General features: G+C 38.4%; 1 protein-coding gene across 2 annotated transcripts in view; it reads left to right on the top strand.

The window, feature by feature from the left end:
• The window catches only part of GALNT13 (polypeptide N-acetylgalactosaminyltransferase 13), a 230,149-nt gene that overhangs the window by 76,148 nt on the left and 126,254 nt on the right, over nucleotides 1-27,747 (top strand). For both annotated transcript variants that reach the window (XM_032217135.1, XM_032217127.1), the window contains exon 3: nucleotides 25,993-26,161. In XM_032217135.1, coding sequence (XP_032073026.1) covers nucleotides 25,993-26,161 — 169 coding nt within the window. The remainder of the gene's footprint in view (nucleotides 1-25,992; nucleotides 26,162-27,747) is intronic.

The following is a 27,747-nucleotide window of genomic DNA, read 5'->3' as shown; positions in this document are numbered from 1 at the left end:
AAATTTAGACCTTTTTGCAATCACATATTCATTTGCAGATAAGGCACTTTCAAATTCTCTTTTATTATAGTCTATTCCTGGTACTTTTTATCTAAACTAAATCCTTCTCTTAATTGGATATATGAGAACCCGTTAAAAATTAAATCACAGTGTGTATAATTGTTCTCATGATTTCATCTTAAACTGTTCATATATTAGCCATTTTATTTTGCCCACTTTTTCTTTTCTGTAGAATGCTTCTTGAGATGTGCCCAACAAAGGTATTTTAGATATAGCTTGGGTCTTTAACTATTCCATAATCAAATCTAGTTAGTATATTCTAACTCTTCTATATTGAACTCATTGAGTAAAGTGAAGCCTTTTCTTTAATTTGTCTCCTTACTTGAGCAGCATTTTTTACCCATTACATGGTAATATACTTGAACGTTGAGATAACCATTATAAAATTTTGTTCTAAATATTCCGAATATGTTTTGTGTTTATCAGTTTTTTTTAAAAAAAAAAACTTTTTGGTGCATTCAAATTAATATTGACTCCTGACAAGTGACTGGACAAGTCCCTGCAATCTTCTTGGCAAGATTTCAGAAGTGGTTTCTTCAATTACTTCAATCCTACAGCTAAGAGAAAGCAACTGGTCCATGGTTTCCCAGCTGGCTTTGTGCCTATGATAAGACTAGAACTCACGGTCTCCTGGTTTTTAGCCTGATGCTCCAATCATAACAGCAAACTGGCTCTTTATTAGTTTTATGCTGTACGACAGATACTGGAGTAAAAGTTGATAGACTTTTTAAAGATATAGGTGTTGATTTCACACTTAAAGCCCAGTCCAACAACATCCTTCTCTCTCTATTAAAGCAGGAAATGAAGATGCAAAGGATATTGCAAGATTACCATTGTGAAGCAATGAAATGTCATAAATGAACTCATTGTCTGTTTTCAAGAAATGAGAACATACAGTGTTCTATAGTGTAGTATTTAACTTGAACACTTTGCAATTAAAATAAAACTAAAATCTTTGCTACTTAGGTTTCCAGCAAAGTCTGAAAATCAACTCAGTCCTTATGGCCTCATTTCTGTGGGGAATAGAGAGAGGTGCAAAGTTGAGTGGTTTCTCAAGAGCAGCAATTGTACAACTATTAGTGCTGCTACTATTATTATACTACTGTGTAGCAGAAATATGCTGAATTATAACTTTAATTTTTTTTAAGCCCTTCATAAGCTAGTTGAGTAGTAACTGAATGTAGACTATAACTTTTCAGAGGGAGGGGGGGAGAGAGTGAGTGAGTGAGAGAGTGTGTATGTGTGACTGGCCCAAAGTCATTATGACAGCTTTTACGCCTAAGGTGGAACTAGAACTCCCAGTCTCCTAGTTTCTAGTGCCTTCACTACTACACCAAATTGGGTTGTTACTTTCAGGATTTCACTTCCTACTTCTTGGTCTCTCCTTTTGCGGATTCACATGGTACTTCAGATTCAACATGAAGAAAAAGCCAGATTGGCTCTAAGTAAGCTTCTATAATGTGGTTGCGCTCTACATGGGGCAGCCCTTGAAGAGTATTTGGAGACTTCAACTCGCCCAGAACGCAGCCGCGCGAGCGATTGTGGGTGCACCTCGGTACACCCACGTTACACCTATCCTCCGCGAGCTGCACTGGTTACCGATCAGTCTCCGGATACGCTTCAAGGTGCTAGTCGTAACTTATAAAGCCCTTCATGGTATTGGATCTGGGTACTTGAGAGACCGCCTGCTGCCAATTACCTCCCACAGACCCATTAGATCTCACAGGGTTGGCCTCCTCCGGGTGCCATCTACCAGCCAATGCCACCTGGCTATTACCCGGGGGAGGGCCTTCTCTGTGGCAGCTCCGGCCCTCTGGAATGAACTCCCCGCAGGGATTCGGACCCTCACCTCTCTCCAGGCCTTCCGAAAAGCCGTCAAAACCTGGCTTTGCCGGCAGGCCTGGGGTTGATGAGTTCCTCCCCTCTCGACATGTATGGTTGTGCGACTGTTGTTTACTTTTATTATTTGTATTTTGTTTTTTATATTCCCCCTTTTCCCCCTTGAATTGTTCGCTGCCCTGAGTCCTCCCGGAGAAGGGCGGCATACAAATAATAAAATTCTATTCTATTCTATTCTATTCCTTGGTATTGCTGAATAGTGTATATAATGAATAAGACATTCTGGCCTGTAAGAATGCTTGTATATAAGATATAACGTGACCCGTCAAATGTGCGCCCGACAAAAGCGCCCTGAAAAAACCACGACGAGAAACCCACGATGTCGAAAGTGCTTCCACAAAAGAGCGCCGACAAAAACCGTGCCCATAAAAGCACGATTAGGTTAAGGTAAGGGTTAGGGTTAGGGGTTAGGGATAGGTTTAGGGTTAGGGATAGGGTTATTACGTTGTTTTCATTGTTTTTTTATGGTGCACTTTCATCGGCATGCATTTGTTGGTGCGCTTCTGTGGGCACGATTTCGACCTCATGGTTTTCTCGCCGCGGTTTTGTCAGCGCACTTTTGTCGAGCACGCATTTGTCGTTGAACCAGATATAATTAGGACATGTAACATTTTAAAAAGAAGTGAGGGTTGGGGGAGAGCGAAGGCTATCTGTTCTCTCAGGAAAATATCCTTGTGTTCCTTTTAAAAAAATCTCTTGGTAGTAAATTGATTGAAAAGAAGCTGCTTGTAATCAAGATTAGTCAATTTCACATTCCACTAGTATTGTATAGGACCATAATGGAGAACCTATGGCATGCGTGCCACATATAGCATACAGAGCTCTGTCTGCACATGCGTGCGTGCCAACCAGCGGATTTTCAGGTCTCTGTCATGCATGCGTAGTGGGCAGGGCACATGCAGGAGACACGTGTGCAGGGTCAGGGGGTCACACACACATGCGTGGGGGGCTGGGGGAAGCAGGGGAGACCCCACCACGGCTCATTTTTGCTCCCCAAAGGCTGCAGGGAGGGCTACTAGGCCCAAAACAGAACACGGGAGGTGTGTGTCATGCGTGTATTGCATTATGGATGCAGGTGCTTTTGGCATGTGATAACAAAAAGGTTAGCCGTCTGGTAAAGGTGAAGAGGAAGTGACAATAATTAGGTATTTAGAATGAGAATGAATATAGATTTTCTGGTATGGTGAAGTTTCTACTAGTTATCAATTTGCCAGTAGGAGGCAGGAGTTGTTTGCCACATGATATAGTTTCTATTTTTTTTTTTTTTTGCAGTAATCATAATTAGAACATAGCTGAATAACCTATTGAGACCACTTGTTGAATTTATGATTGACTATAAGTCATTTCAAACTGGATCTCATATCTTAAACTTTTGTTTCTATTGACTTTGCTACATAGAAATGATGGAAAATGCAACATAGGGGATTGTCCAAATATTCAATCAATAATGATTGTTTCTCTGTGACACACTATTCAAAATGATTTTTGTAGTAATTAATAATTATATGCAATCATTGTTCTAAATGTAAAAATGTTTTCCCCCATTTTTCTGTATAACTCAGTTCTGAATGCTTATTTCTTAGCTGTTCAGTATGCAAGCTTTGGCAAGAAAGGAAATAAGTAAATAATTTGTATGGTGTTTATGCATAATGCAAAAAGCACAAATAATTGATCTGTCATTCAAAAATATACCTTGCATTGTGAGTGTTGGGCAAAATGCTTGTGCTTCACTATAAAATGAGCATATTTCAGCAAAAGTAATTTAAATATCATTTGAAACCCAGATGCTTCATTGAGAGCAGTTTAGTTCAGAACTCAAAAAGTAGGATTCTTGTTTATATGGAGTACTGCCTATGTTTGTAAAAAAAAAAAAAAAGGCCTGGCAAGAATGCATCCAAATATACATACATATGGAACGGAGTACAGCATATTGCCTCCTACATTCTGTGCCAAGGCCTGTTGCAGGATTTGAGCGTGTCAACAGCTTTTATCGTTCCAGAGATATGAATGACTCATTCTGAGGGTCCTCAAAAAACCAAAGAGAAGGTATGCGTCCTAGTTGACCAGATTGGAGATTAACATAGTTGAATAAATACCCATTTGTATACATTTCTGCAGATACACCTCAATATAAAAATTGATATTCATTTTCTTTACTCTGGGATTAATTGATTATGGAGGGATAGCTGCTAGATAAAAAAAAACATTTGTAACTATTAAATTTGGACGTTATGTTTGATTAATGCAATTGGCAATTTTACTGCAAGAAAATAAATGAATGCTTTGGATCATGGAATTTGTTGTCTTTGAATAGAAGCTACTTTCAGTTACAGAGCACAAATGTATGATGGAAGCAAGCACATAGCATGCATTAAATATAGCTGAAGCCTGGGTGGATAAGAGCATGGGCTGTTTGTTTTTTTAGTAAAAACAATAACAGCCTAAAAAACCCCACATGGCTAGAGCTCAGTTGAGTTAAAAAAAATATGGAAAAGAACCAGTTAAGGATAACTAGGCCTAAAAGACCATTATAAGTAGCATCTATATGCTAGAAACCCATAATTACTGCCAAGGAAGAAAGAAAAATAAAATGAAGGAGGAGGGAGATGTAATGTAACAAAAAAAATGTAATTTTTTCCTGTAAATTGAGTGATTTTGCTAACTTGATTATTTATGATATATACTTTTCAGCTGAAATAATTCCATCTGTTTCTTGGGTTCAGAATTTGCTGTAGAGTCAGCAATTACATAACACGCCTCTCCTAAAACTGTCTGTATTCTGCTAAAATTAAATTATTACTTTTTGGTCTTTTAGATTGCTTAGAACCATTTGATAGACTGGCTTAAAAAGTAGCACAATAAATACATAAAACACTGCACACATTTTTGCTAGACTTTGGTGAGCATGTAAAAGACATCCTGAGTTCTCTCACAAGAACTCTGAAAAATGAATCCTTTTGTTTTCTGAACAACCTAGATTTTGTATGCATCAGGGGTGGGTTCCTGCCAGTTCTAACCTCTTCTATAGAAGAGGTTCCACAAATCTACAGTGCCATTTAGAACCGGTTTCCAGCTTCCTCCCTCCGCCCATCTGCACACCATCAAGATGAAGAGCGAGAGAAGGAATTCTGGGAGTTGAAGTCCACAAGTCTTAAAGCTGTCAAGTTTGAACACCCCTGGGGATTTTTTTCTAAAGGATTAGGGGTGCAAGGATCTTGTAACTTGACAGCTTTAAGAGTTGCGTGCTTCAATGCCAGAGTTCCTGAGCCAACATAACTGGAGGAGGAATTCTGGGAGTTAAAGTCCACAAGTCTTAAAGCTGTCAAGTTTGAACACCCCTGGTTTTTTTTTTAAAGGGATAGGGGTGCAAGGGTCTTGTAAATTGACAGCTTAAAGACTTGCGTGCTTCAAATGCCAGAGTTTCTGAGCCAACATTTTGGTTGCTAAGCAAGAGGGTTGTTGAGTGAGTTTCACCACATTTTACAAGTTTGCTATGCCCACCTAGTCACATGACTACCAAGCCACTCCCACTCAGCCACATGGCTGCCAAGCCACTCCCACCCGGTCACATGGCCAGCAAACCACTCCCACAAAGCAGGCCACACCTACAGAAGAGCTTCTAAAAATTTTTGAAACCCACCACTGGTATGCATATACATATAGTAAAGGTAAAGATTCCCCTCACACATATGTGCTAGTTGTTCCCGACTCTAGGGGGCGGTGCTCATCTCCGTTTTACAAGAACCAACGATGTCCAAAGACGTCTCTGTGGTCATGTGGCCAGCATGACTAAACGCCGAAGGCGCACAGAATGCTGTTATCTTCCCACCAAAGGTGGTTCCTATTTTTCTACTTGCATAGTTTATGTGCTTTCGAACTGCTAGGTTGGCAGAAGCTGGGACAAATAATGGGAGCTCACTCAGTTACGCGGCGCTATGGATTCAAATTGCTGAACTGCCAACCTTTTTGATTGACAAGCTCAGTGTCTTAGCCACTGAGTCACCGCGCTCTACATATACATATGTGTGTGTGTGTGTATGTATACATTATATATGTATGTATGAATATGCATATGTATACATATATGCATATACATATACATATACAGATACTGATACATGATACATTAAGCCACTAGGCTAGAAACAAGATACATGGCTACAGATCATGAATTCCTGTCCCACTTTAGGCAGAAAGCCAGCTAGGTGATCTTCAGCCAGTCACTTTCAGCCACAAGAAGCAAGCAATGGCAAACCACTTTCAAAATCTTGCCAAAAAACTGCAGGTAACTGTCTAGACAATTGCCAAGAATCAATAATCACTCAAAGGAACATATACACAAGAGGCAGATTCAACAAAACAGTGTTTTAGTTTGTTATGGATCCATGAGCTTGTCAATGACTTCTTACATAATGGACAGCCATAATGTTGCTTTGAAGAAGATTGTGGTGTGCTACTTGCTAAAGTCTTTCAATCCTGTGATCCTGGATAATCACTCACCAGCACCAAACTTCCTTTTTGGGGGGACAGTTGCTGATAACATGATGGCAGATCAGCTATACAACCTCTGTGAGGAAGTGAATTATCTTAATCCTTTTCAAACTAAGTTCAAGGGTGGGTATATGACTGAGATGGCACTAGTTGTTCTTGTGGATGACAAGTGACAGGACTTACACAAGTGCACCTCTTCTGGTCCTTTTTAGAGTTCTAAATAGCCCTTTGTACTATCAGCTGTGATGTTTGATGAAACTGGCAGCATAAATTGAAGATTAGCAACAATATTTTACAGTACTGTGGGTTTGGGTTTTTTTGGTAGATGGCTTTAGTTTGTGGGAGGGAAGGGCCTTCATTTATGAGATACAATAGTAGTTGACCCTTACCCATTATTTTTTAACCTCTGTATGAAACTGCTGAGGGAGGAACTGCGCACCATTCCCCTGAGATGTGAGGGAGATGCTGCTGTTGTTCTATTCCAGGGTGTGGAAGATATAAGATTCTTTATGGGAGTTCAGTTTCAGGCTGAACTCATGCAAGATGGACTGCTTTGCTGCCAGTGGTATCTCTGGACAGACAAAAACTGTCCAAATCAAGAACAGATTTTTTTTCCAGCATGTTCTTATCCACAAAAAGTTCTTGCCTGAACAACAGGTAGAGAACCTGATTGAGGAGGACTAGTGCACTAATTACGGTATATCTTTATCTGCTTCAGAAGGATCCCACAACAATAACTCCTGCTCTCACAGACTATGGCTATGTCTTTAAATTCTTTCAAATTGACTTGGAAATTACAGGTAGCAGAGAATTCAACAGTTGGTGGCTTAATTGGCTTCTGACAATGGGAGCATGTTAGAAATCTACTGTAGGCCTTTGGTCAGTTATGAGTTCCTTTTGGAGTACAATTTAAAATGCTGATGTTAACCTTTAAGTCCTCCATGTTTGGCACCTGGATACCTATAGGATCACTTCCTCTGAGTGTATTTGGATGGATCCTTTATATCATATATGGAGATGTCCCTTGTTGTCCCACATTTATAGGATGTCAGGGGAGCCAAAGGTAAAGAGTGGGCTCTTCACTGAAATCAGGTTGCCCCTTCCATAGCTTCTTGGAATAACTTTTTGAAAGAATTTTTCAGTAACATGTTGTTTTCCTTTGAAACTCTTTCAAAAGATCTATGAACTCAAAAGCTATACAGCCTCAAATTGGTAGGCTAAAGGATGCCAAAGGACAAATAGTAAGAAATTCAAAGGAAATCAAAGGAAAATGGAAGTATACTGGAAAACTATTCGGTAGAGATATCAACTTTCAATATACTTGGAATATATTCTTTACTTAAAAGAACATCTAGAACTAGGAACTGTGGTGGCACAGTGGTTAGAATGCACCAGTTCAGCAGTTCAAGTCTCACCGGCTCAAGATTGACTCAGTCTTCCACCCTTCCGAGGTGGATAAAATGAGGACCCAGATTTTGGGGGGCAATATGCTGACTCTGTAAACCACTCAGGGCTGTAAAGCACTGTGAAGCGGTATATAAATCTAAGTGCTGCTATTATTGTAGAAGATGAAGTTTGATCAGCACTTGATCTCTAGCAAGTTGGAAGGCTACAGAACCTGATGAAATATACATCGAAATAGATAAGCAACAGAAGATCAAAGTTCTAACCAAAGTTCTAACCAAGTTACACCAGGAAATCTGGAGAACAACACCATGGCCAACCATTCCAATGCCAAAACAAGGAGACTTAACTGTGTTTGCAAACTATTGTACAGTATCTTTAATTTCACATGATAGTAAAATAATGTTTAAGATAATCCAACACAGATTAGAGCCTTATGTGAAAAAAAAATGCCAGATGTTCAAGGTGGCTTTAGAAAAGGCTGAGGAACACAAGATGTTATGGCTGATGCAGGTTAGATATTTGAGAAAGTAAAAGAATACCAAAAAGAAGTCAGTATGAACTTCATTGATTATAGAAAAGTTTTTGATTTTGTTGATCACGTCAAGCTACAGAAAGTGCTCAGAAAAAAGGGAATCCTAGAAAAAACTCATTGTCCTCATGAGAAACTTTTATGCAATCCAAGAAGTCACAGTATGGGTAGAGAACATAGTGAAAAAAGACTGATTCCAGCTTGGCAATGGAATGTGAAAAGATTGCACACTTCCCCCTTATTTATTCAACTTACAACATATGTGGAGCCTATATTAAGGAAAACTGGACTCGAAGATGAGTGTGGTTTAAAATGGGAGGAAGAAACATCAGTAACCTGGGCTGTGCTGGTGATGCTACCTTGATAATGAAAAAGGCAAAGGATTTACAAGCTCTAGTACTAAAAATCAAAGAGCAGAAATGAGGGGGAAATGAAATAGAAAGAATGCCAAACTGATGACAACAGGTAAAAAAAATAACAACCAGCCTTAGAATTGATAATAAAATTATTGAAGTGGTGGATAGTTTCTGCCGTTAAGGATCAACGAATCCACAGTAAAAGAACAAGCAGTTATGAAATAATGCTGCAGACGAATGTTCAATAGAGCAGCCATAAAAGGATTTGGAAAAGATCTTCAAATGCCAGGTTGCGTCTCCACGTATAGTATAGTAAAGATCAGAATCATGCAAACCATGTTGATTGATGATGATTCTGATTTTGCTATACTATACATGCAGAACAACATGGCAAATATATGTATTACTATTAGAACTCTATAAGTTTGTTAAATGTAAATATGATGAATATTATTTTATTTGTATTAAAATGTGGTTAGAAAGGAAATATTTTTAAATATAACATTGGCATAATTAAAAATTAGAAAGGCGATGGAAATTAGAGAGAGGGCAGTTAGTGGAATACACATTTCATATAATAAGGTGAAGTAATAACGGGAAATTAGAATTTGAACAATGATTGTATTGAGAATGTTTGAACAATATGGTGATTGGCATAAAAATAACATACTGAAATATTGAATAATTAAACAATGGAAGATTATAACAACATAAATATGTGCATTACTATTAGAACTATATGTTAAATACAACAAATATGATTCTTAATATTTTATTTGTAGTAAAAGGAGTGACTTTTAGTATATGGTGATTGGCGTAAAAATAACATTGAAATATTGAATAATCAAATAATGCAAGACTATAATTTAACAAAATATATGTACTATTATCAAAACTATATAAGATTGTCAACTGTGGTAAATATGAAGAATATTATTTTATTTGTACTAAAATGTAAGACACCCAGGTGCCACACTGTTCACACACTGATATATTGGTAAAAAAATAAAAATAAAAACTTGGGGGAAGGGGAGGAATCATGCAAGCCATGATATTCCCTGTGACAGTCTCTGGAAGTGAAAGTTGGACTCTAAAAAACCAGGATATGAAGCGTTTTGATGACTTTGAATTTTTGAACTTGGGGAAGACTCCTGAGAATACCATGGACACCCAAGAAGATAAACCAATGGATCATTGAACAAATCAGCTCAGAATTTTCATTTAAAGTACAAATGACCAAGATCAAATTATCCTACTTTGGACACAATATGTGAAGGCCTAGCTCTCTGGAAAAGGCTCTAATGCAGGGGTGAAAATCAGCAGGTTCTGACAGGTTCTGGAGAACTGGTAACGGAAATTTTGAGTAGTTCGGAGAACTGGCAAATACCACCTTTGACTGGTCCCAGAGCGGGGTGGGAATGGAGATTTTGCAGTATTCTTCCCCTGCCACACCCACCAAGCCACGTCCAAAGAACTGGTAGTAAAAAAAAAATTGAATTTCACCACCGAGCTAATGCCAAGAAAGTTGGAAGAAAAAGAAGAGGACAACCAGTAGTGAGTTGAATGCTCTCAGTTATGTAGCAATAACTTGGGAGACTTGAAAAAAATATTAGGGATAGATCATCATGGGAGAAAATCTATGCAGTCCCTAGTAGCCAAAAAAATCTTGTTGGCACATAATCAATCAGTTCTTTTAATTGCTTACATTATAGCATATCATGCCTGATATGAGCTGAAAAGCCTGAGGTTTTACAGTTACTGAGCACTTGGAAAAGTATGATTATGTTTTTTTTAAATTTCTGGACATTACATTTAATTACATGTTGCAGATGGAAGAATTTGAAGTGCCAGGAAAATGTGTTTTTTAAGGTGGGGGGGGGAAGGGTGGACAGAATAGCATATAAAATGATACCCTAGTGTAGCATCAGTTTAAACTATTGACCTTAACATTAGTGTTCAACGAAAGAATATAACAACCTACTCAGGAAAGGAAATGAGCATTACAAATTGATGGAGTAAAACTCCTTCAAAGATTTCATTTTTTGTGCTTCATCAAACATATTACTGATAATTTCGGCAGATGATGTCATTATTAAGTCCTTAAAAAAAGCCTGGGAACTAGTTAGAATTACATGATTTAATATTGTCCTGGTTCTGCACGAAATTTCCAGTCATTTAGCTCAGAAATGACTGTAGATGTTATCAGTGCTTGCAATGGATTTTCTCAAGGGATAGAGACTTCAGAGTGCATTAAATATAAATACGATATTTCCCCTTCCTCAGCTCAAGCTTCATTCCTTTATATAAGAATATAATCATAGTTGAAGTTTTGAGAATGCTGAAGTAATATTAGATGTTCTCTTTTCTGTTTGCTAGCCATTCCCGAGTTTGGAGAACTTTATTTCATGTTAAGATGGAGCTTGTGAATCTGAAGGAGAAAGCAAAGAAAAGAATTTGATATTTTGTTATACAGGTTCATTTCCAGAGAACATAGTTATCTTTGCGGCTGACGCATGAGCTGTGAAAGAATGCCTGAATAACAGAGTTGGAAGGGACCTTGAAGGTCTTCTAGTACAAACCCTTGCTCAGACAGGAAACCCTATACCTATGATGGTTAACCTTTTTGGTGCCAAGTGCACAAAACATGTGTGTGTGTGTGTGTGTGTGTGTGTGAATGCACATGCATGTACCCCAACCTCTGAAATGCAATGTGAGCACCCCCACAAATGCACCCCCCGCAAGTATTCCCTGTGCATGTGCCCCATCCCCTGCGTATGCGCCCTACCCCGCCCCCCATTTTGGTTTCCACATTGGTACAAGGCGCTTTTCAGGCCCAAAATGGTACACAGGGGGATCTTGCGATCTTTGCAGTTTCTCCCCAGCGCATCCTTAAGTTTCTCTTGCATTCCTGCCACAGAGAGGCACATGCGGAGGGAGGAACCTGCAGAGATCAGGGGGGGCACCAGCAGCAGAAATGCATGAGAAAGCAAGAGTGCACTGGGGGGGGAGAAAGGTGTGTGTGGGGGAAATTATGGAGATCGGAGAAGGCCCCACACATGCATGGCAGAGACCCAAAGACCAGCTGGCTGGTGGGAAGCGCACACGTGTGGTGGAGCTGGGCTGGGGCGACGGCTGGCGTGCCCGCAGAGCACATGTCATAGGTTCGCCATCACAGCTCTATACCAATTTCAGACAAGTGGTTGTCCAATCTCTTCTTAAAAACGTCCAGTGTTGGAGCATTCACACCTTCTGGAGGCAAGTCATTCCACTGATTAATTGTTCTCACTGTCAGGAAATTTCTCCTTAGTTCTAGGTTACGGTTGAATAGACTTTGATGATTTATGGTGATACATGTTGGACAATGGTTCTGAATTATCACGATTAACTTTTATATATTAATGTTACGGTGATTTTTTAAATTATGTTGTTGACAATATGTTGATTATTGTTGTGAGTCACTTGTAATCATGATGATGGAAACAGCCCAGGAGTGTTTGAAATAAACAAGCAAATATATAAAGTATTCGCTGACCAAGGCTAATGATATTATGAGCAGTAAATGTGGGCTCCAGTCCTTTATTCTATCTCAGCTAATGCTAGCCTCCATTCTATTGTAATTAAATATAGTAGCCCTATTATGAATATGGAAGTTGAGGGGAGGGAGATAACACTAAATAAAGAAATACAAGCTCGCCTATGTCTATCACTTGTTCTGGCTGAAGTGATCCAGCATGGCTTTATATGTAGTAATTGCTTTTCTATAATTTTTTTGTTGAGGGATGCGGTGGCTCAGTGGCTAAGACGCTAACCTTGTCGATCAGAAAGGTCGGCAGTTCGGCGATTCAAATCCCTAGCGCCACGTAACGGAGTGAGCTTCCGTTACTTGTCCCAGCTTCTGCCAACCTAGAAGTTCAAAAGCATGTAAAAATGCAAGTAGACAAATAGAAACCACCTTTGGTGGGAAGGTAACAGCATTCCGTGCCCCTTCGGCGTTTAGGCATGTCGACCACATGACCAGAGCGATATCTTCAGACAGCGCTGACTCTTCAGCTTTGAAACGAAGATGAGCACTGCCCCCTAGAGTTGGGAATGAATAGATTTTTTTAGATTTTTTTAGATTTTATTGACATTTGTAGGCCGCCCTTTTCCCTGAGGGGACTCAGGGCGGCTCACATAAAATCAGGGAAGGGGAAATGCAGACAATAACAAAGACACATATAATAAAACAGTAACCAACATGCATTCATCATTCGGGAGGGGCAACTATCTTCATCCCCAGGCCTGACGGGCTAGCCAGTTCTTCAAGGCTGTGCGGAAGGCCTGGACGGTGGTGAGGGTACGAATCTCCACGGGGAGTTCGTTCCAAAGGGTCGGGGCGACTACTGAGAAGGCCCTCCTCCTTGTAGTTGCCAGCCGACACTGGCTGGCCGATGGAATACGGAGGAGGCCCAATCTGTGTGATCTTATTGGTCGCAGGGAGGTGATTGGCAGAAGGCGGTCTCTCAAGTATCCAGATCCACTACCATGTAGGGCTTTATGGGTGATTAACAGCACCTTGAAGCGCATCCGGAAATCGACAGGTAGCCAGCGCAGCTCGCGGAGGATAGGTGTAATGTGGGTGAACCGCGGTGCACCCACAATCGCTCGCGCGGCTGCGTTCTGTACCAGCTGAAGACGCCGGATGCTCTTCAAGGGCAGCCCCATGTAGAGCACATTGCAGTATTCCAGCCTAGAGGTCACGAGGGCCCGAGTGACTGTTGTGAGTGCCTCCCGATTCAGGTAGGGTCGCAACTGGCGCACCAGGCGAACCTGGGCGAATGCCCCCCTAGCCACAGTCGTCAAATGGTCTTCGAACGATAGCTGTGGATCTAGGAGGACTCCCAAGTTGCGGACCCTCTCTGAGGGGTATAGAGTTTGACCCCCCAGCCTGAGAGATGGAATATTGGTGGAATCCCTGGGAGGGAAACACAACAGCCACTCGGTCTTTTCTGGGTTGAGCACAAGCTTGTTAGCCCTCATCCAGTCCATAACCGCCTCCAGATATGTGCGAGGGGAACGTTTACCTTTTACCTTTTATAGGTGTTATATGCACACAATTGGGACCAGTTTCTATACTTCATTTTTCTGAACATTTTGGGTTAAAAGTGATTGTTTCCAAGCAAGTTTCTGCCTATTTGACATTTCTGAATGTTGTTGACAAAAGGTCTTTAAATCACATACTTGCCCTTCATCTCTCCCACAGCCCAGCAACCCTCAAAGCCTTCTTTTGCCCATCCAATATTTTAGCAGATCTGAAAGGTCAAGAAAAAGATTCCTTTACTTGTTTTCAGGACACTTTGTTTTGTTAAACGATCAAAGCTGTCTGCACTAGATTCTGGATACTTATTGTAAGAGTCAGATGATGAGAAGAGGGAGAATTTTCAGAGTATGCACTTTAAATACCAATATGTACCCAAGAATGCATAGACCCAATAATAAAATTGTGTGTTTGATTTATAACTAACAAATGTGGATCATTAGAGTTGTGGTATAATAAGACTTTAAACATTTTCTAAATCGCTGGTGAAAAATAGGTTTTTGCAAATGGTTTGACAAATTTGAATTTGCCGTGAAAAGTAAAGCTACTGTTTGTTCGATCAGATTGCTAGCTTTTAATGTCACTTGTTTGTTTTTAATGGAAAGCATTCATTTGAAGTTGCTTGTTTCCTCTTCACATGTAACACATACTCCCTTGTTGCTAGGGAGTATTACCTTCTTTAAGGAGGAAAAAAAATGGTTGTGTATTACCAAAAATGCAGGGTTATTGAGATAATAGAATCTAAGAAATGGTTTCTTTTCCTTTGCCCCTAATCCTTTTCTCTTTAGTTCCAATCTTTTAATTATCTGGCCTTTTTGTGTATGTTTTTAAGGGTGGTGGTGGAGGGAACTACCACATATAAAATATTTGGTATTTGTACTTTGTATCTTTTCAGTTATTTGTGGATCCATGATTAAAACATACCTAACCAGCACTTCTATAAAGAAGTGATTTTATGTGATTGTGTGGCTCTATTCACTGTTAGTGAGGGGAGGAAACATTTCAGTGTGAATTAGGACTAACACTGAATTATAATACATAGTTAACAGGCAGGTGGAACTTGAAACAGTTTCCATTTTTGCTTAGCATTATTATTATTATTATTATTATTATTATTACGGTGTAGCAGAATTCTACACAGATTTATCTTTAAGTAAACATTGTGACGTTCATATTCATTATTTAAGATAAGAATACCTAAAAGCAGTAGCTCAGTTTGGTGTGATGGACCATGATGAGCTTGTCTTGTTGAATGAAGTACTAATTATATGCAATAAAATCTGTTGAAAATTTCAGTTCATAATTGTGTATGAGGATGCATTCAAATGTGATACACATGATATTTTAGGGAGAGCAGTACTGGTTTTTTAAATTGCTATCTATCTAGGTGGTTTTCTTGGTAAAAATACAGGAGTGGTTTACCATTGCCTTCCCCTGCACAATATGAATTGATGCCCTTGCCATCTATTACTAGTACTATTGCCATTAAAGTGCCATTGCCACATTTGTTTCTTGCATATTCTTATATCACTGCTGCCCAATATAGATCACTGCTTGTTTTAGCTGGACTACTTCATGCCTTGAGTGACCCTGCTGGGAATATATATTTTGGCATACACTCCTAACGGTCTTTGTTTATCCCTCCCAAGAGCATACATAGCCTAATGGCCATAACATTTTATATGTCAGTAAAAAATTAAAATTAAATTGAATTAATTAATCTGCTTCTGGAGCAATTGGGACAGTTGGCCAAAGGGACAGTTTTCAGTCACAAGAGAAGGGCTGCCTCCTATAAAGACTGAAAAGCATTTCTTTGGAAGGCATTTTACCAAGGTCATCTGAATGTTCTAAACCTGGAGAGTAAGGGATACCAGAAACCATCATGAATTTGTTAAAAAGAAGTCAAATTTCATTGCTTTCTTTGACTAGACCTTTGACTAGATTAGTGGAACAAGGAAATACTGTGCATATTAATATATTTAGACTTCATAAGCCTTTGATAAAGTAGACTTCCACTTTCTTCTTAATAAAATGGCACAATATGAATGCATTATTCTGTATTATACACTGCATTATACACGAGTCTATTGGAGTTGAAAAGATTAAATATACTATACATCTTTTCAACCCAAATAGACTTTAAGCAGTGCATAATGCAGAATAATGCATTTTAATTCCACTAATACACACACACACACACACACACACACACACACACACACACACACACACACAGGATCCAGTCTGAGTTGGTCATTGGGACCAAACATTGATTCTTCCAAATCTTGGGGCTTGCTGTATTAGCAGAGGGATAGAATCAAGATCACATGAAGTGTTAAAACCACTTTATAATGTCTTAGTAAGACCATTTGGAATACTGCATCCAGTTTGGGTTCCCACAATATAAAAAAGATGTTGAGCCTCTAGAAAGAATGCAGAGAAGAGCAACAAAGATGATTAGGGGACTGGAGGCCAAAACATAAAGAACTGTTGCTGGAATTGGGTATGTCAAGTTTAATAAAAATAAGGTCTGACATGATAGCAATATTCCAATATCTAAGGGGCTGCCACAAAGAAGAGGGGGGGGGGTATCAGCCTATTCTCCAAAGCTGAAGGCAAGACAAGAAGCAATGGATGGAAACTAATCAAGAAGAGAAGCTACCTAGAACTGAGCAGAACCTTTCTGACAGTTAGAACAATTAATCAGTGGAACGACTTGCCTTCAGAAGTTGTGAATGCTCAACAATGGAAGTTTTTAAGAAGAGATTGGACAACCGTTTGTATGAAATAGTATAGGGTTTCCTGCCTGAGCAGGGGGTTGGACTAGAAGACCCCCAAGATCCCTTTCAAATCTGTTATTTTGTTAAAGCTAAAATTAACTCAGAAAAAGATAACCAGACTCCTTATTTGGCTATAAGAATTATATTTTTTATAGAATGGCATTTTATATGATAACATTGGCACTTCTCAAACAAATGCCAGAAAATTGGTACAGGAAAATTGTCTATTTTCCTCAGCTTCTATTAATAATAGAAGGTTAATTCTTCTTGCAAGTGATTATTGAACCCAATTATAAAACTGATTTAATTTACAGGAGGAAATAATACCTTAACATTAAAAAAAAATAGAATAAATCAGTGATTTGGTCTACTCAGTAAGTTATTTTTCCAATGTTCTTAATGAGATCATTAGACACCAGGTGGCAATCCACCAACATTTACAGTGATGTAATGAATCCAATTCAAAACTAAAGCAATTCATGCAGATGCTTTACCACAGCCAGGAGCTAAAATATTTTCATTCACATGTAAGACTCTATTTCAGAACTCAAATATAGAAAATATAGACACCATATTTTATTTTTAAAATGTTATTCTATCCTTCAACATTTAATTTTGAATGCAATAATATATAACTATGGTCAAAAGGAGAAACATTTTAATATATTTAAAGGGATATTTTTCACAGTATTTATGTGTGAAGCTACTTTACTTCCAAATGTGAATATGAACATGGATGCCATGTAAATATTAAAACATGATTAATTTTAAATTGTATTGTAGGTTTTATGTACAAGATTAGATTATGTGCTGATTGTTTTATAATTTGGAATAATCATTGTTTGCATTTTTTTTCTTCCAATATGCTGGCATTCCATTTCATGGGGGTCTCCTATGCTCCCTTTTAATAAGCTTTAAGATTAAGTGAAGTAGTGTTGCAGTTATTAATAAGAAAGAAGGAATACCTATCAGTTATAAAAGCAAAGAACAGATTATATTCTTCCAATAAATTTACTTTAGCAAGCAATACATTTAGAATTAAAATAACAAATCCTGAATTAAGTTTGGATCTTGCAAATGTAGGCAAATATGTGTGTCCCAGAATAATGTTGCAGGATCCAATCTGAGTCGGTCACTGGCACCAAAGTTTTATTCTTCCAACCTTTCAGGCCCGTGCTTGAGCCCATCCTCAGGGAACCTCTCTAAGATCCTAAATTAGGATCTTCACAACTCTTGTCTTGAACTAACCAGAAACTATTTGTGGGACAAAGTAATGGTCATAAATATGAATAGGTTGCCAAGCATCTGAATTTTTATCACATGATCACGGAGATGCTGCAAAGGTCTTAACTGTGAAAAATGGACATAAGTCATTTTATTCAGTGCCATTGTAACTTTGAACAGTCACTAAAAGGTCTTGTAAGTCGAGGATTTACTACTTATATTAAAAAAAACCTCTTGTGCCTCGCTTACTGTAAATGTGTTTTTATTTTCCATTTTTCATTTTCATACAGTCACATATATACTGTGCATAACCGGGGCCATATAACATTAAACAATAAACACAGCCCTTCCTCTTGTCAACAATACCCCCCAAAATAGAAACCCAATATACCTCTTCGACCCTCCATACACCCTTTCTTTCGCCCCCCCCCAACTTTCCATCTTCCCTCCATCATTCCCCTCTACCCTACTTCCCCTCCCCCTCTACCACTCCTCTCTCCCGGTACACTCCCTCCCTTCCTTCTCACCCTCCCTCCAATCCTCTCTCCCACCCTCTCTACCCCTCTTTCTTCTATCCCACTACTCCTCCCTTCAGTGTATTTCTACTATATGTCAATATATTCAGCTTGTCCTATTTTTACAGTGAAATTAAAGAGCAACAGTATACATGTGCAATCGCGTTATATTGAAATCTAACACATACTATATATCCCCCCTCCCCCCTTCCCCCCTAACACCCCACCTCCCTTCCCCCCCCCGACTTCCCAGAGCCCGTACACGGTATAGATTTTAACAAACACAGTCTAAAATATATTAAGACAACAACAACAAAAAAAAGAAGTTAATAACATCTCTACATTGAACTCAGCTTCTTCCTGTTGCACTAACTTTGAGCAGTTTAGATTATTCCTGATCTTCAGCATAGGCAATCTGGAATTTCTTAGTCCCGTATTTGTTTTGTATATAGTCAATCCATTTTTTCCAGTCTCGTTTATATCTCTCATTTGAATGATCTTTAAGATATGCCGATATTTTAGCCATCTCGGCTAGGTTTGTAACTTTCAATGTCCATTCTTGAGTTGTAGGCAAATCTTCCTTCTTCCAGTATTGCGCCACCAACAGTCTTGCTGCCGTTATTAGGTGCAGAACCAAGTTAGTCTCTACCACTGTAAAGTCAGTACATATATCTAGTAAAAATAACTGAGGAGTAAACTTTATCCTTCTTTTAAAGATATTTTGCATAATCCACCACATTTTTATCCAAAATGCCTTAACCTTTTGACAGGTTCACCATATATGAAAATATGTAGCATCGAGAGAACCACACCTCCAACATTTAGGCTGTACATTCGGATACATAGAAGCCAGCTTTTTAGGATCTAAATGCCATCTATAGAACATCTTGTAAAAATTTTCTCTCAAGTTTTGAGCTTGTGTAAATTTCACATTTCTTACCCATATTCTTTCCCATGTGTCCAACATTATTGGTTCTTCAATATTTTGAGCCCACTTTATCATACAATCTTTAACTAATTCTGTTTCCGAATCCATCTGTATTAGTACATTATATATCCTCTTTATATGCATTAAACTTTGATCTCTTATTTGTTTAAACAAATTATCTTCAACTTGTGCCTCACTTACTGAAGAACATAAGTTAATAAGAACGACCTCATAGTTTGTGCAAAAATCCATGTATCTGAGCTTTTTAATAATCAGTATAAAGGAACGTGAAGCATTTATAATGAAACATGAGAGTGAAATATTTTGGAAGTAAAATAATTTAGCAATAGTACATACAATAGGCTTATATACAGCCCATTTAAAGCATTCTCTGGGTGATTTACAATGTAGAAGTATTATTTGTATATTGCCCCCAACAATCTGGGTCCTCATTTTACTGACCTTGGAAGGATGGAAGGATGAGTCAACCTTAGGTCCCATCAGGATCGAACTGCAGACTGTGGGCAGGTTTACCTGCAATACTGCATTACAACCACTGCACCACCAGGGCTCCTCTGTCTTATAAATGGTTACTAGTAGATTTCTGAATGTTCCTATATGTATACAATTAAATAATGATTTAAAAATGATTCATTTTTGTTATTTGAAGACTGGGCATCTTGCATTTACCACACAATGTATTCATTCAAATTATCTGAAATTCATTAGTGATTCATAATTAAAAACATGGATTGGTATAATATACATACAGTTCAGCAATCCAAATATCATGTATTGTTTAGGCAGTGGGACATATTCAGAGGATTTGATGGTAATGCATATATTGAGGAATGCAGTGTCATGCCAAAAAAATAAGTGCCGAAGAATTGTTCCTGTTGAGAGGAAATGCAGAATTTCTGTTTGGGGAGAAATCAAGGGAAGCAAAATGGCACGGCTTGGATATTTTCTTCCTGTTCTGTGCAATCTATAAGATCAAGTTTAATAGACTGCAGAGCGTGCCTTTTATCATTCCTAGGGCAAGGCACCCGTGCTTTCCAGACAAAACAAAGAGTGGGGTTTTGGTGGGGGAATAGAGAAAACATTTCTTTGTACCATTATGCACAGATCCAAATGATAATTGATCAGTTGAATCTGTTGCTTTGATAGAAGTTACAGAGTAGACGAAATTTTAGCTTTGTTCTTCTCCCATGCTGTGCCTCAAATGTGGGAAAATCCATTTTCCTGGTTTTAGCATCGTGCTCATTCTTCTATGAATAGAATATGGTGGGAGTATGAAATATTTATTAATGTAAAGTGGGTTCTTTAGCACATTGGTCGCTATATTGTGGCTGTCACATAGAGCCTTGGATCTCAAGGTTGACTCAGCCTTCCATCCTTCCGAGGTGGGTAAAATGAGGAGCCAGATTGTTGGGGGCAATAAGCTGACTTTGTAAACTGCTTAGAGAGGGCTGTAAAAGCACTATGAAGTGGTATATAAGTGCTATTGCTATTACTATTCTCGTCAGCCCATTGCTGGCAATTGCTAGTTTCTTACTGCTAATAGTGGCCTGCATCTAACTAATATAACCAAAGATGTTGCTTGACATTTTTTAGAAGAATTAGTACATCCATGCAGGTACAATATTGTGATAGGTTTTCCGTAAATACTATACATTTGTGTCAAAGCATACGCATGTCAAAAAGACGAATTCCTTAATGAAGAACATAATTACCAATAGCATATACTATACATTTCATATTGTTTGTTTTTATTCCTCTATTTTTTCTGTGCATTATCGCTAACTTACTTGCTACACAAGCATTGGAATTTCTTTCCCAAAGAATTTGGGAAGGCAGCGCATTCAACGGAGCTGAACTATGGTTTTAAAATTTTTAAATTAGCTTTAGCCTTGCAACCTGGTGCCAGTTTTTTGTCCAATGTGCGCATATGCTGCAAACATTTTGGGGTAACTTATGGTTATTTGTAGTTCATTTAGATGTTTCAATTTCTTACTTTTATGTTTTTTTGAGTCTTTTTTTTTTCTGTTTTGACTCAAACTTAACCCCTTGTGATTATAGGGACAAATCCATGCAGTTTACAAATGATAGAAAATATTTGTGGCTCGGGTGGCAGATATTGGTGGTGGTTTGTTCTCTGAGCTTGCTGTATAGCTTATGAATGTTTTGCCATCAGGCAAGGTGGCATACTCAGCAGGACATCGGTTGAAACGTCTTTTTTTCAATTCTGCGCTGCTTCTATTGATCTCATGTGGCTATGTGGTCAGTGAGTCATGTGACTAGCTGGTCATGCCATGTGACCTGTCATGTGACAGGCTGGTCATTATATGTGAAAGTCAGCAAGTGAAGAGAGGCTCTATAACCTCCACTATAACCTATAGCCATCCGCTATAAGCAATGACCTTTACACATAATGACCAATCACACGACAAGCCACATGGCATGACCAGCTGGTCATATGACCCGTCGACCACATAACCACACCACATCAATAAAAGTGGTGAAGAACTGAAACAAGACGCTTCAACCGGAGTCCCGTTGAGGATGTCACCTAACCTGGTGACGATATGTTCAGAAGCAAAACGTAGAACAAACCACTACTAACATTTAGGTAGTTTCTTTGGTAATATTTTTGGAAATAATTTGCCATTACCTTCTTTTTCCTAGGAATAAGAAAGTATGACTGGATCAAAATCTTCCAGTTGACTTCCATGACCACAGTAGGACTCGGGTTTCCCCAATGCTAGACTAGCACATAAATTATTTAGCCAATTACCAGAAGACAAAAGACAGTTCCCTGGAATTTCAGTACCTCCATAGATTGTAGTGTTGTTTAAGTTAAATTTGGAAATTATTAAATAATCCCTTACATCAATGTTTCTACTTAAAATACACACCAGGTTACTTAATTGCCTAGTAATGTTTTGTCTGCACAATATAATTGTCCAAAGCATATCATTACAAAAGTGGCTGTTCCTAATGAAGCAATTTGGAAAGCAATAAAGTAGTTTTAATCTAAATATATATTTTAACCTTAGACCACTTACAGTTCCATCAGTTTCTTTCTTGAACTTTTGATCACTTTGTCTGTCCAGCTGCATCAATTATCCAAAAAATCAAAAAATGCCTTTCTTACAAAAATTGACCTAGATCTACCAGAAGATCTAAACTTGAAAGGGGGGGGCATAGAATAGATGTCTTGCAGACCTTTGTGTCAAGAAATCATTGGAATTTGACATCTCAAAGAGAAGGAGAGGAAATCTTGATGAGATAAGCCTTGTTAAGATTGTTGCTCTGTATTGTCACTTTCTCAAGGTCCTTGTAGCTGCTGGTTCAGATTCAATGTGAGAATAATGATATGTTCTAGAAAACAGTTCTATACCAAGAACACTTGAATAAGGGGATGCTAAATTAACAGATTATTTAAAAAAAAACCTCCTTAGTTTTGAAGGATTAAATAAAGTATGGGAGAATTTGTTGCACTCAAGCACCTCACTTAAGTTGGTTAAATTTGCTTTTCAAATGCCTGTCTGATTCCAGTATTTTCTAGGCAGCCAATAAATAGCCTTGCTGCATAATACACAGATTTTATTTTATTATTTATTTTATTTTATATTTTACATATTTTATTTTAATTAATTTTAATTTTATTAATTTTTTGCTCTTCTATTAAGGCACTGGTGTCAAACTCAATCGTGTTATGTGACATCACATGATACCATGTTTCCCCAAAAATACAACCTGTCCTGAAACTAACGCCTTGCCACATTTTTCACGTGGGCAAAAATATAATCCCACCCCCGAAAATAAGCCCCCTGATCATTTGAACAGTCAATATGTTTGGAGCTGACATGGTTGGTCAACTAAATATATGGAGATGTAAACTGGGATGTTGGCTGATAAGGGAAAACAAAATCCTACCATTACTGATAGTTTAATTCTAATTTTTGCTTATGAGCTTGCTTCTATCACAGAACAGGATGATAGGCTGAAACAGAAATATCCTCCTTAATTCCTCTTGGGAATTAGGTATAATTAATTCCTCTTGGGATACTTACATGCCCACACCAGGATTTCCATTATGAATGAATTTCTTCCTATAAGGACACCCATGAGAGTATTCATGCAATCAAGGTAGAAAAGTAAATGTTGATAACATCTAACATTGCTTTGAACTTCCTGCAGACTTACTGAAACCAAAGCTCGTCCAGTCATTCTGGCAAATCAGTATAACTGTTGTCTAGACAGAGGTTTTCCTTTCTGAAGAAAACAGAATGACTGAAGCTTTTCTTCTTCAGAGCAATCAAAGATTTCCCTTGATTGTTATTTTTAGCTGGAAGCACTTTGTTTCATCCAAGTTCTGAGAAATTTGCTATCAATCGATGAAGAATTCAACAGTTGTTTGATAAAGTCTGGAAGTAAAATCCCACGAGCTCTATAGCTGCTATGTTAAATCTTTTAAGAGGATTTCATGTTGGTAGTTAAGACACTGAGCTAAAAACCAGGGATTTGTGAGTTCTAGTCCTGCCATAGGCATGAAGCCAGCTGCATGACCTTGGGCCAGCCACTCACTCTTAGCTCCAGGTAACAGGCAGTGGCAAATCACTTCTGAAAAACATTGATAAGAAAACTGCTTGTTCCAGTCCAGGCAGTTGCCAAGAGTCAACAAAGACGGGCATTCATCAGAGGTGGTATTGAGCAGGTTCTGACCAGTTCTGGAGAACCGGTAGTGGAAATTTTGCATAGTTCAGAGAACCGGTAAATACCACCTCTGGCTGGCCCCACCCCCATCTATTCTCTGCCTCTGGAGTCCCAGCTGATTGGGAGGGAATGGAGATTTTACAGTACCCTTCCTCTGCCATGCCCACCAAGCCACGCCCACAGAACCAGTAGTAAAAAAACTGGAATCCCACCACTGGCACGCACACGCGCACACACTCGCATACACACAGAGATTTTATATGGCTTTTCCTACTTCCTTCCTTTCATATACTCTTTTCCTATTGTTTTGGGTAGAATTAAAAAAATGTGCCCATTTCATTCCACAGTTGTACCAGAATCAGGGCAAGAAATATTTGCAGCAGTAGTATACTATGCTTTGTCTACATTTCTGTTATTGAACATATTCGAGCTGCACCAAAGTATTGAAATGTGGGCGGTTTCTGTTTGAAGTTCCAGCAAGCCCACAGCATATTCCATCTCTTTCTCTCAAATAATTGATTCTATGCCCACGATGTATATGTAATGGACTTCTCAAGATCCAGGAAACAGGATGGCAGTTTGCAAAATATTAAGGATTAGGACATCAAGAAAATTAGCAGCATCTTCTCCACTGCTGCAGTTTGCAAGAGGATTGAGGAATCTCAGCCCACGTAAACTTAACTGGTAAATGGGTTGCAAAAGTATGTGTAAACGGTTTCTAAGATTTTATAACCGAGTCCTGTTTTTCCTTTCAATTAAACTGCCTTATAAATCTCTATGAGAATCTAACCTTTTGGGCTGCAAGAAATTGCTAAAGGCTTGACAGAACAATCCATTTTACTGATCTGTTGGTTTCTGATTCTCTCTGCCCATTTTTTCCCTTAAAGGTCTATTTCCCCACCACCTCTTTTTATAAATTGTATATCACAATCATATGGGTAGTCCCCGGCTTTAGGATAATCTGGAAATAAAGTTTCATTCCTCTCTCTCTCTCTTAAAAAAAAAGAAGAAGAAGAAGGAAGCTGGATAGAATTGTGAGATAGTCGATACAGCATAATACAGAATACACTTTGGTTTCAGCTTCAGTAGTGGAAAATTTGAACCAGTTAAAAATGGAGTCCAAAATAGACAATTTCAACAATGTGTTAGCGATGGAATAATGGTGATAGTTAAGCTCAGATGACAGGTTCATTCAGAACAGCTTCTCCTAATTTGTTGTTACCTAGATATAGCTAATTTTCTCATGATCTCCAATGATCACTCTGATTATTTTAGATAGTCATTGAGGTTGTGCAACTGATAATTTAAGACCTCTCCACCAGCATATATTCCTTGGGTGTTTTAATAAAATAAAATCAGCAAACAACAAGAAGTCTTGACTCTCCAAAATCTCCAAAAAGTTTGACTGCATCATATCTCAGGAATATGAAGAACTCAATTGTGCCAATAAGCATGTGCCAATCATTACTAAAATAAAGTTTCACCCATTTCTTTTAGTGCATTCCATTTCAGCTATGTGGAGATTCCCTCTGTTGGTCTTACATTATATACTTTGATCGCTGTTTGATTAGGACCCTTAGAGCAGATATGATTCCTGAAGAACTCTATCTGCAAGCATTCTCTTTCAGACAAATGTTAGGTGAGAGCTGGTAGGTTTGTGTGAAGGATAGAAGTGTCATCTTTAATCTTACTTATGACTCTAATATGTGTCTGCATGATTATGGCAAGGATAATATTTAAATCATGGAATGTAAAGTGAGAATGAACTGTTATAAATTGTTTGGCATGATTTCCCAAAAGCTGGGTATTTCTCAAATTCTGATCTTCAGATCAACTACTAATTCCAACTTTTCATGAAATGTAGGCTTGAAAGTCAGAATCCACAAGCAAAATTTTTAAAAATGCCATGTAGCTTATGGATTCCAGAGTCCAAAAAATGTAACAGAAGTGATGAGAACCATGCAGAATGATTAAAAACACGTATTTTTTTAATATCTTCTTTTGCAGCTGTTATGTCAAGAAGCCAAGAAGGACCAGGAGAGATGGGAAAAGCAGTTCTCATTCCCAAAGATGATCAGGAAAAAATGAAAGAACTTTTTAAAATCAACCAATTTAATCTTATGGCTAGTGACATGATTGCATTCAACCGAAGTTTGCCTGATGTAAGATTAGAAGGGTGAGTTGATATACATATATCTTGGCACTTAAATGCTTTGTTTATATTTCCATATGTGGTTATACTGTACAGAAATCAATCCATTTGAGCTCACTGGGAATTCTGGGCAATCATGCTGTGAAATGGTACATAAATGCCTTGAACTTCATAGTTGTGGTACTGGCATCCTTACCATGTATGAATCATGATGTATAGATAGGTGGAGAATGACATGAGCTGGGCATCAAAGCCTGGTTTGAATCTTGTGCCACAAGAAACAAAAGGAGCCCTGAATGAATCCTGAATCCAAATACTAGATTGCCAGATAGAAAATGTTAGTATGTCTGGGGGAAAAGCAAGCATTAGGCATAGGAATGAAGTTGTTAGAAAATGCATATATATGCAGGTATAAAAGCTAGATTAACTCGGGGGTATATGTTGTTTATAGAATTGTGGCAGACAAGCTGTCTTATAGGAGATAAGGAAACCTGTAGGGAAATTATTGATGGAAATGAATGTAAATATTTCATATGGATTCGGAGTGCAGTGCAGGTATACAGAACTGAAAATGGTAATGAGAATGTGTGTTGATTATCTAAACTGATGAGGGGACAGAGGGAGACAGGTTCTTGTTGGTATGCTTTATACTTGGTGCTTCACTGGCACAATGATTGAATAACAGATAAGTACCTAGACTCTGTTGAATATTTGGAAGAGAAAATAGATATAGGCGAACAATACCTGTAAAATTAACCGACCTGTCAGTGTTTTACTATATATTTGAAGGATGTCTGTGGAGATTCTCAGTCATCCAGGTCATGGTTGTCTCAAAGGTGCTTTTTCAAGAAGCAACTGAAGAAGCTTCTTGGATGAGAAGCCAAATGTCTTCAAAGAAAAACAAGAAAGTCCTCTTGCCTCTTGAAAAAATACCTTTGGGATATTTGAAGGATATTTTGTGAAAAATGATTTACTGTATTTTTCGGAGTATCAGATGCACCGGAGTATAAGACGCACCAAGGTTTTGAAGAGGCAATTTTTTTAAAAAAAGTTTTTGCACTCTGCAAACCTCCCAAAAACGGCTCGTTTTTCATGAAAATGGGCCCTTTTTTCTAAAAAAAAAAGGGGGCATGAATAGCCCTTAGGAGGCTTGTAGGGTGTTCCTGGGGGGGGGGACTAGCAAAAAATGGCCTGTTTTTCGTGAAAACGGGCCCATTTTTTGTCAAAAAAAGGGCATTAGGAAGTTTATAGAGTGCTCCTGGAGGCTAGGGGGGCAAAATTGAGGAAAATGGACCATGTTTTGCTCATTTCTGCCCTCCCCAGCCCCCAGGAGCTCTCTGAAAGCCTCCTACAAGCTATGTATAAGATGCACCCAGATTTTCAGCCTCTTTTTTGAGGGAAAAAGGTACGTTTTATACTCCGAAAAATATGGTTACTGCCTTCAGTTTTGAAGTCTTTGCCTGCTCCAGCCCCGTGATTGACATAATGGCCTTGTCTCTGCTGATGCTTTTCATTTAGAATTAGCGACTACTACAACAGCTGCAAGTTCCATGCTTTTGATATTAAGAAATACTGTTTCTCCTCCTGCTGCTTTTACAATGGTGGGATCC

The sequence above is a fragment of the Thamnophis elegans genome, chromosome 1 (genome assembly GCF_009769535.1).
Source record: "Thamnophis elegans isolate rThaEle1 chromosome 1, rThaEle1.pri, whole genome shotgun sequence".
NCBI lineage: Eukaryota > Metazoa > Chordata > Lepidosauria > Squamata > Colubridae > Thamnophis > Thamnophis elegans.
The sequence above is the reverse complement of the archived record's forward strand: the minus strand, read 5'-3'. Positions and strand labels throughout refer to the sequence as shown.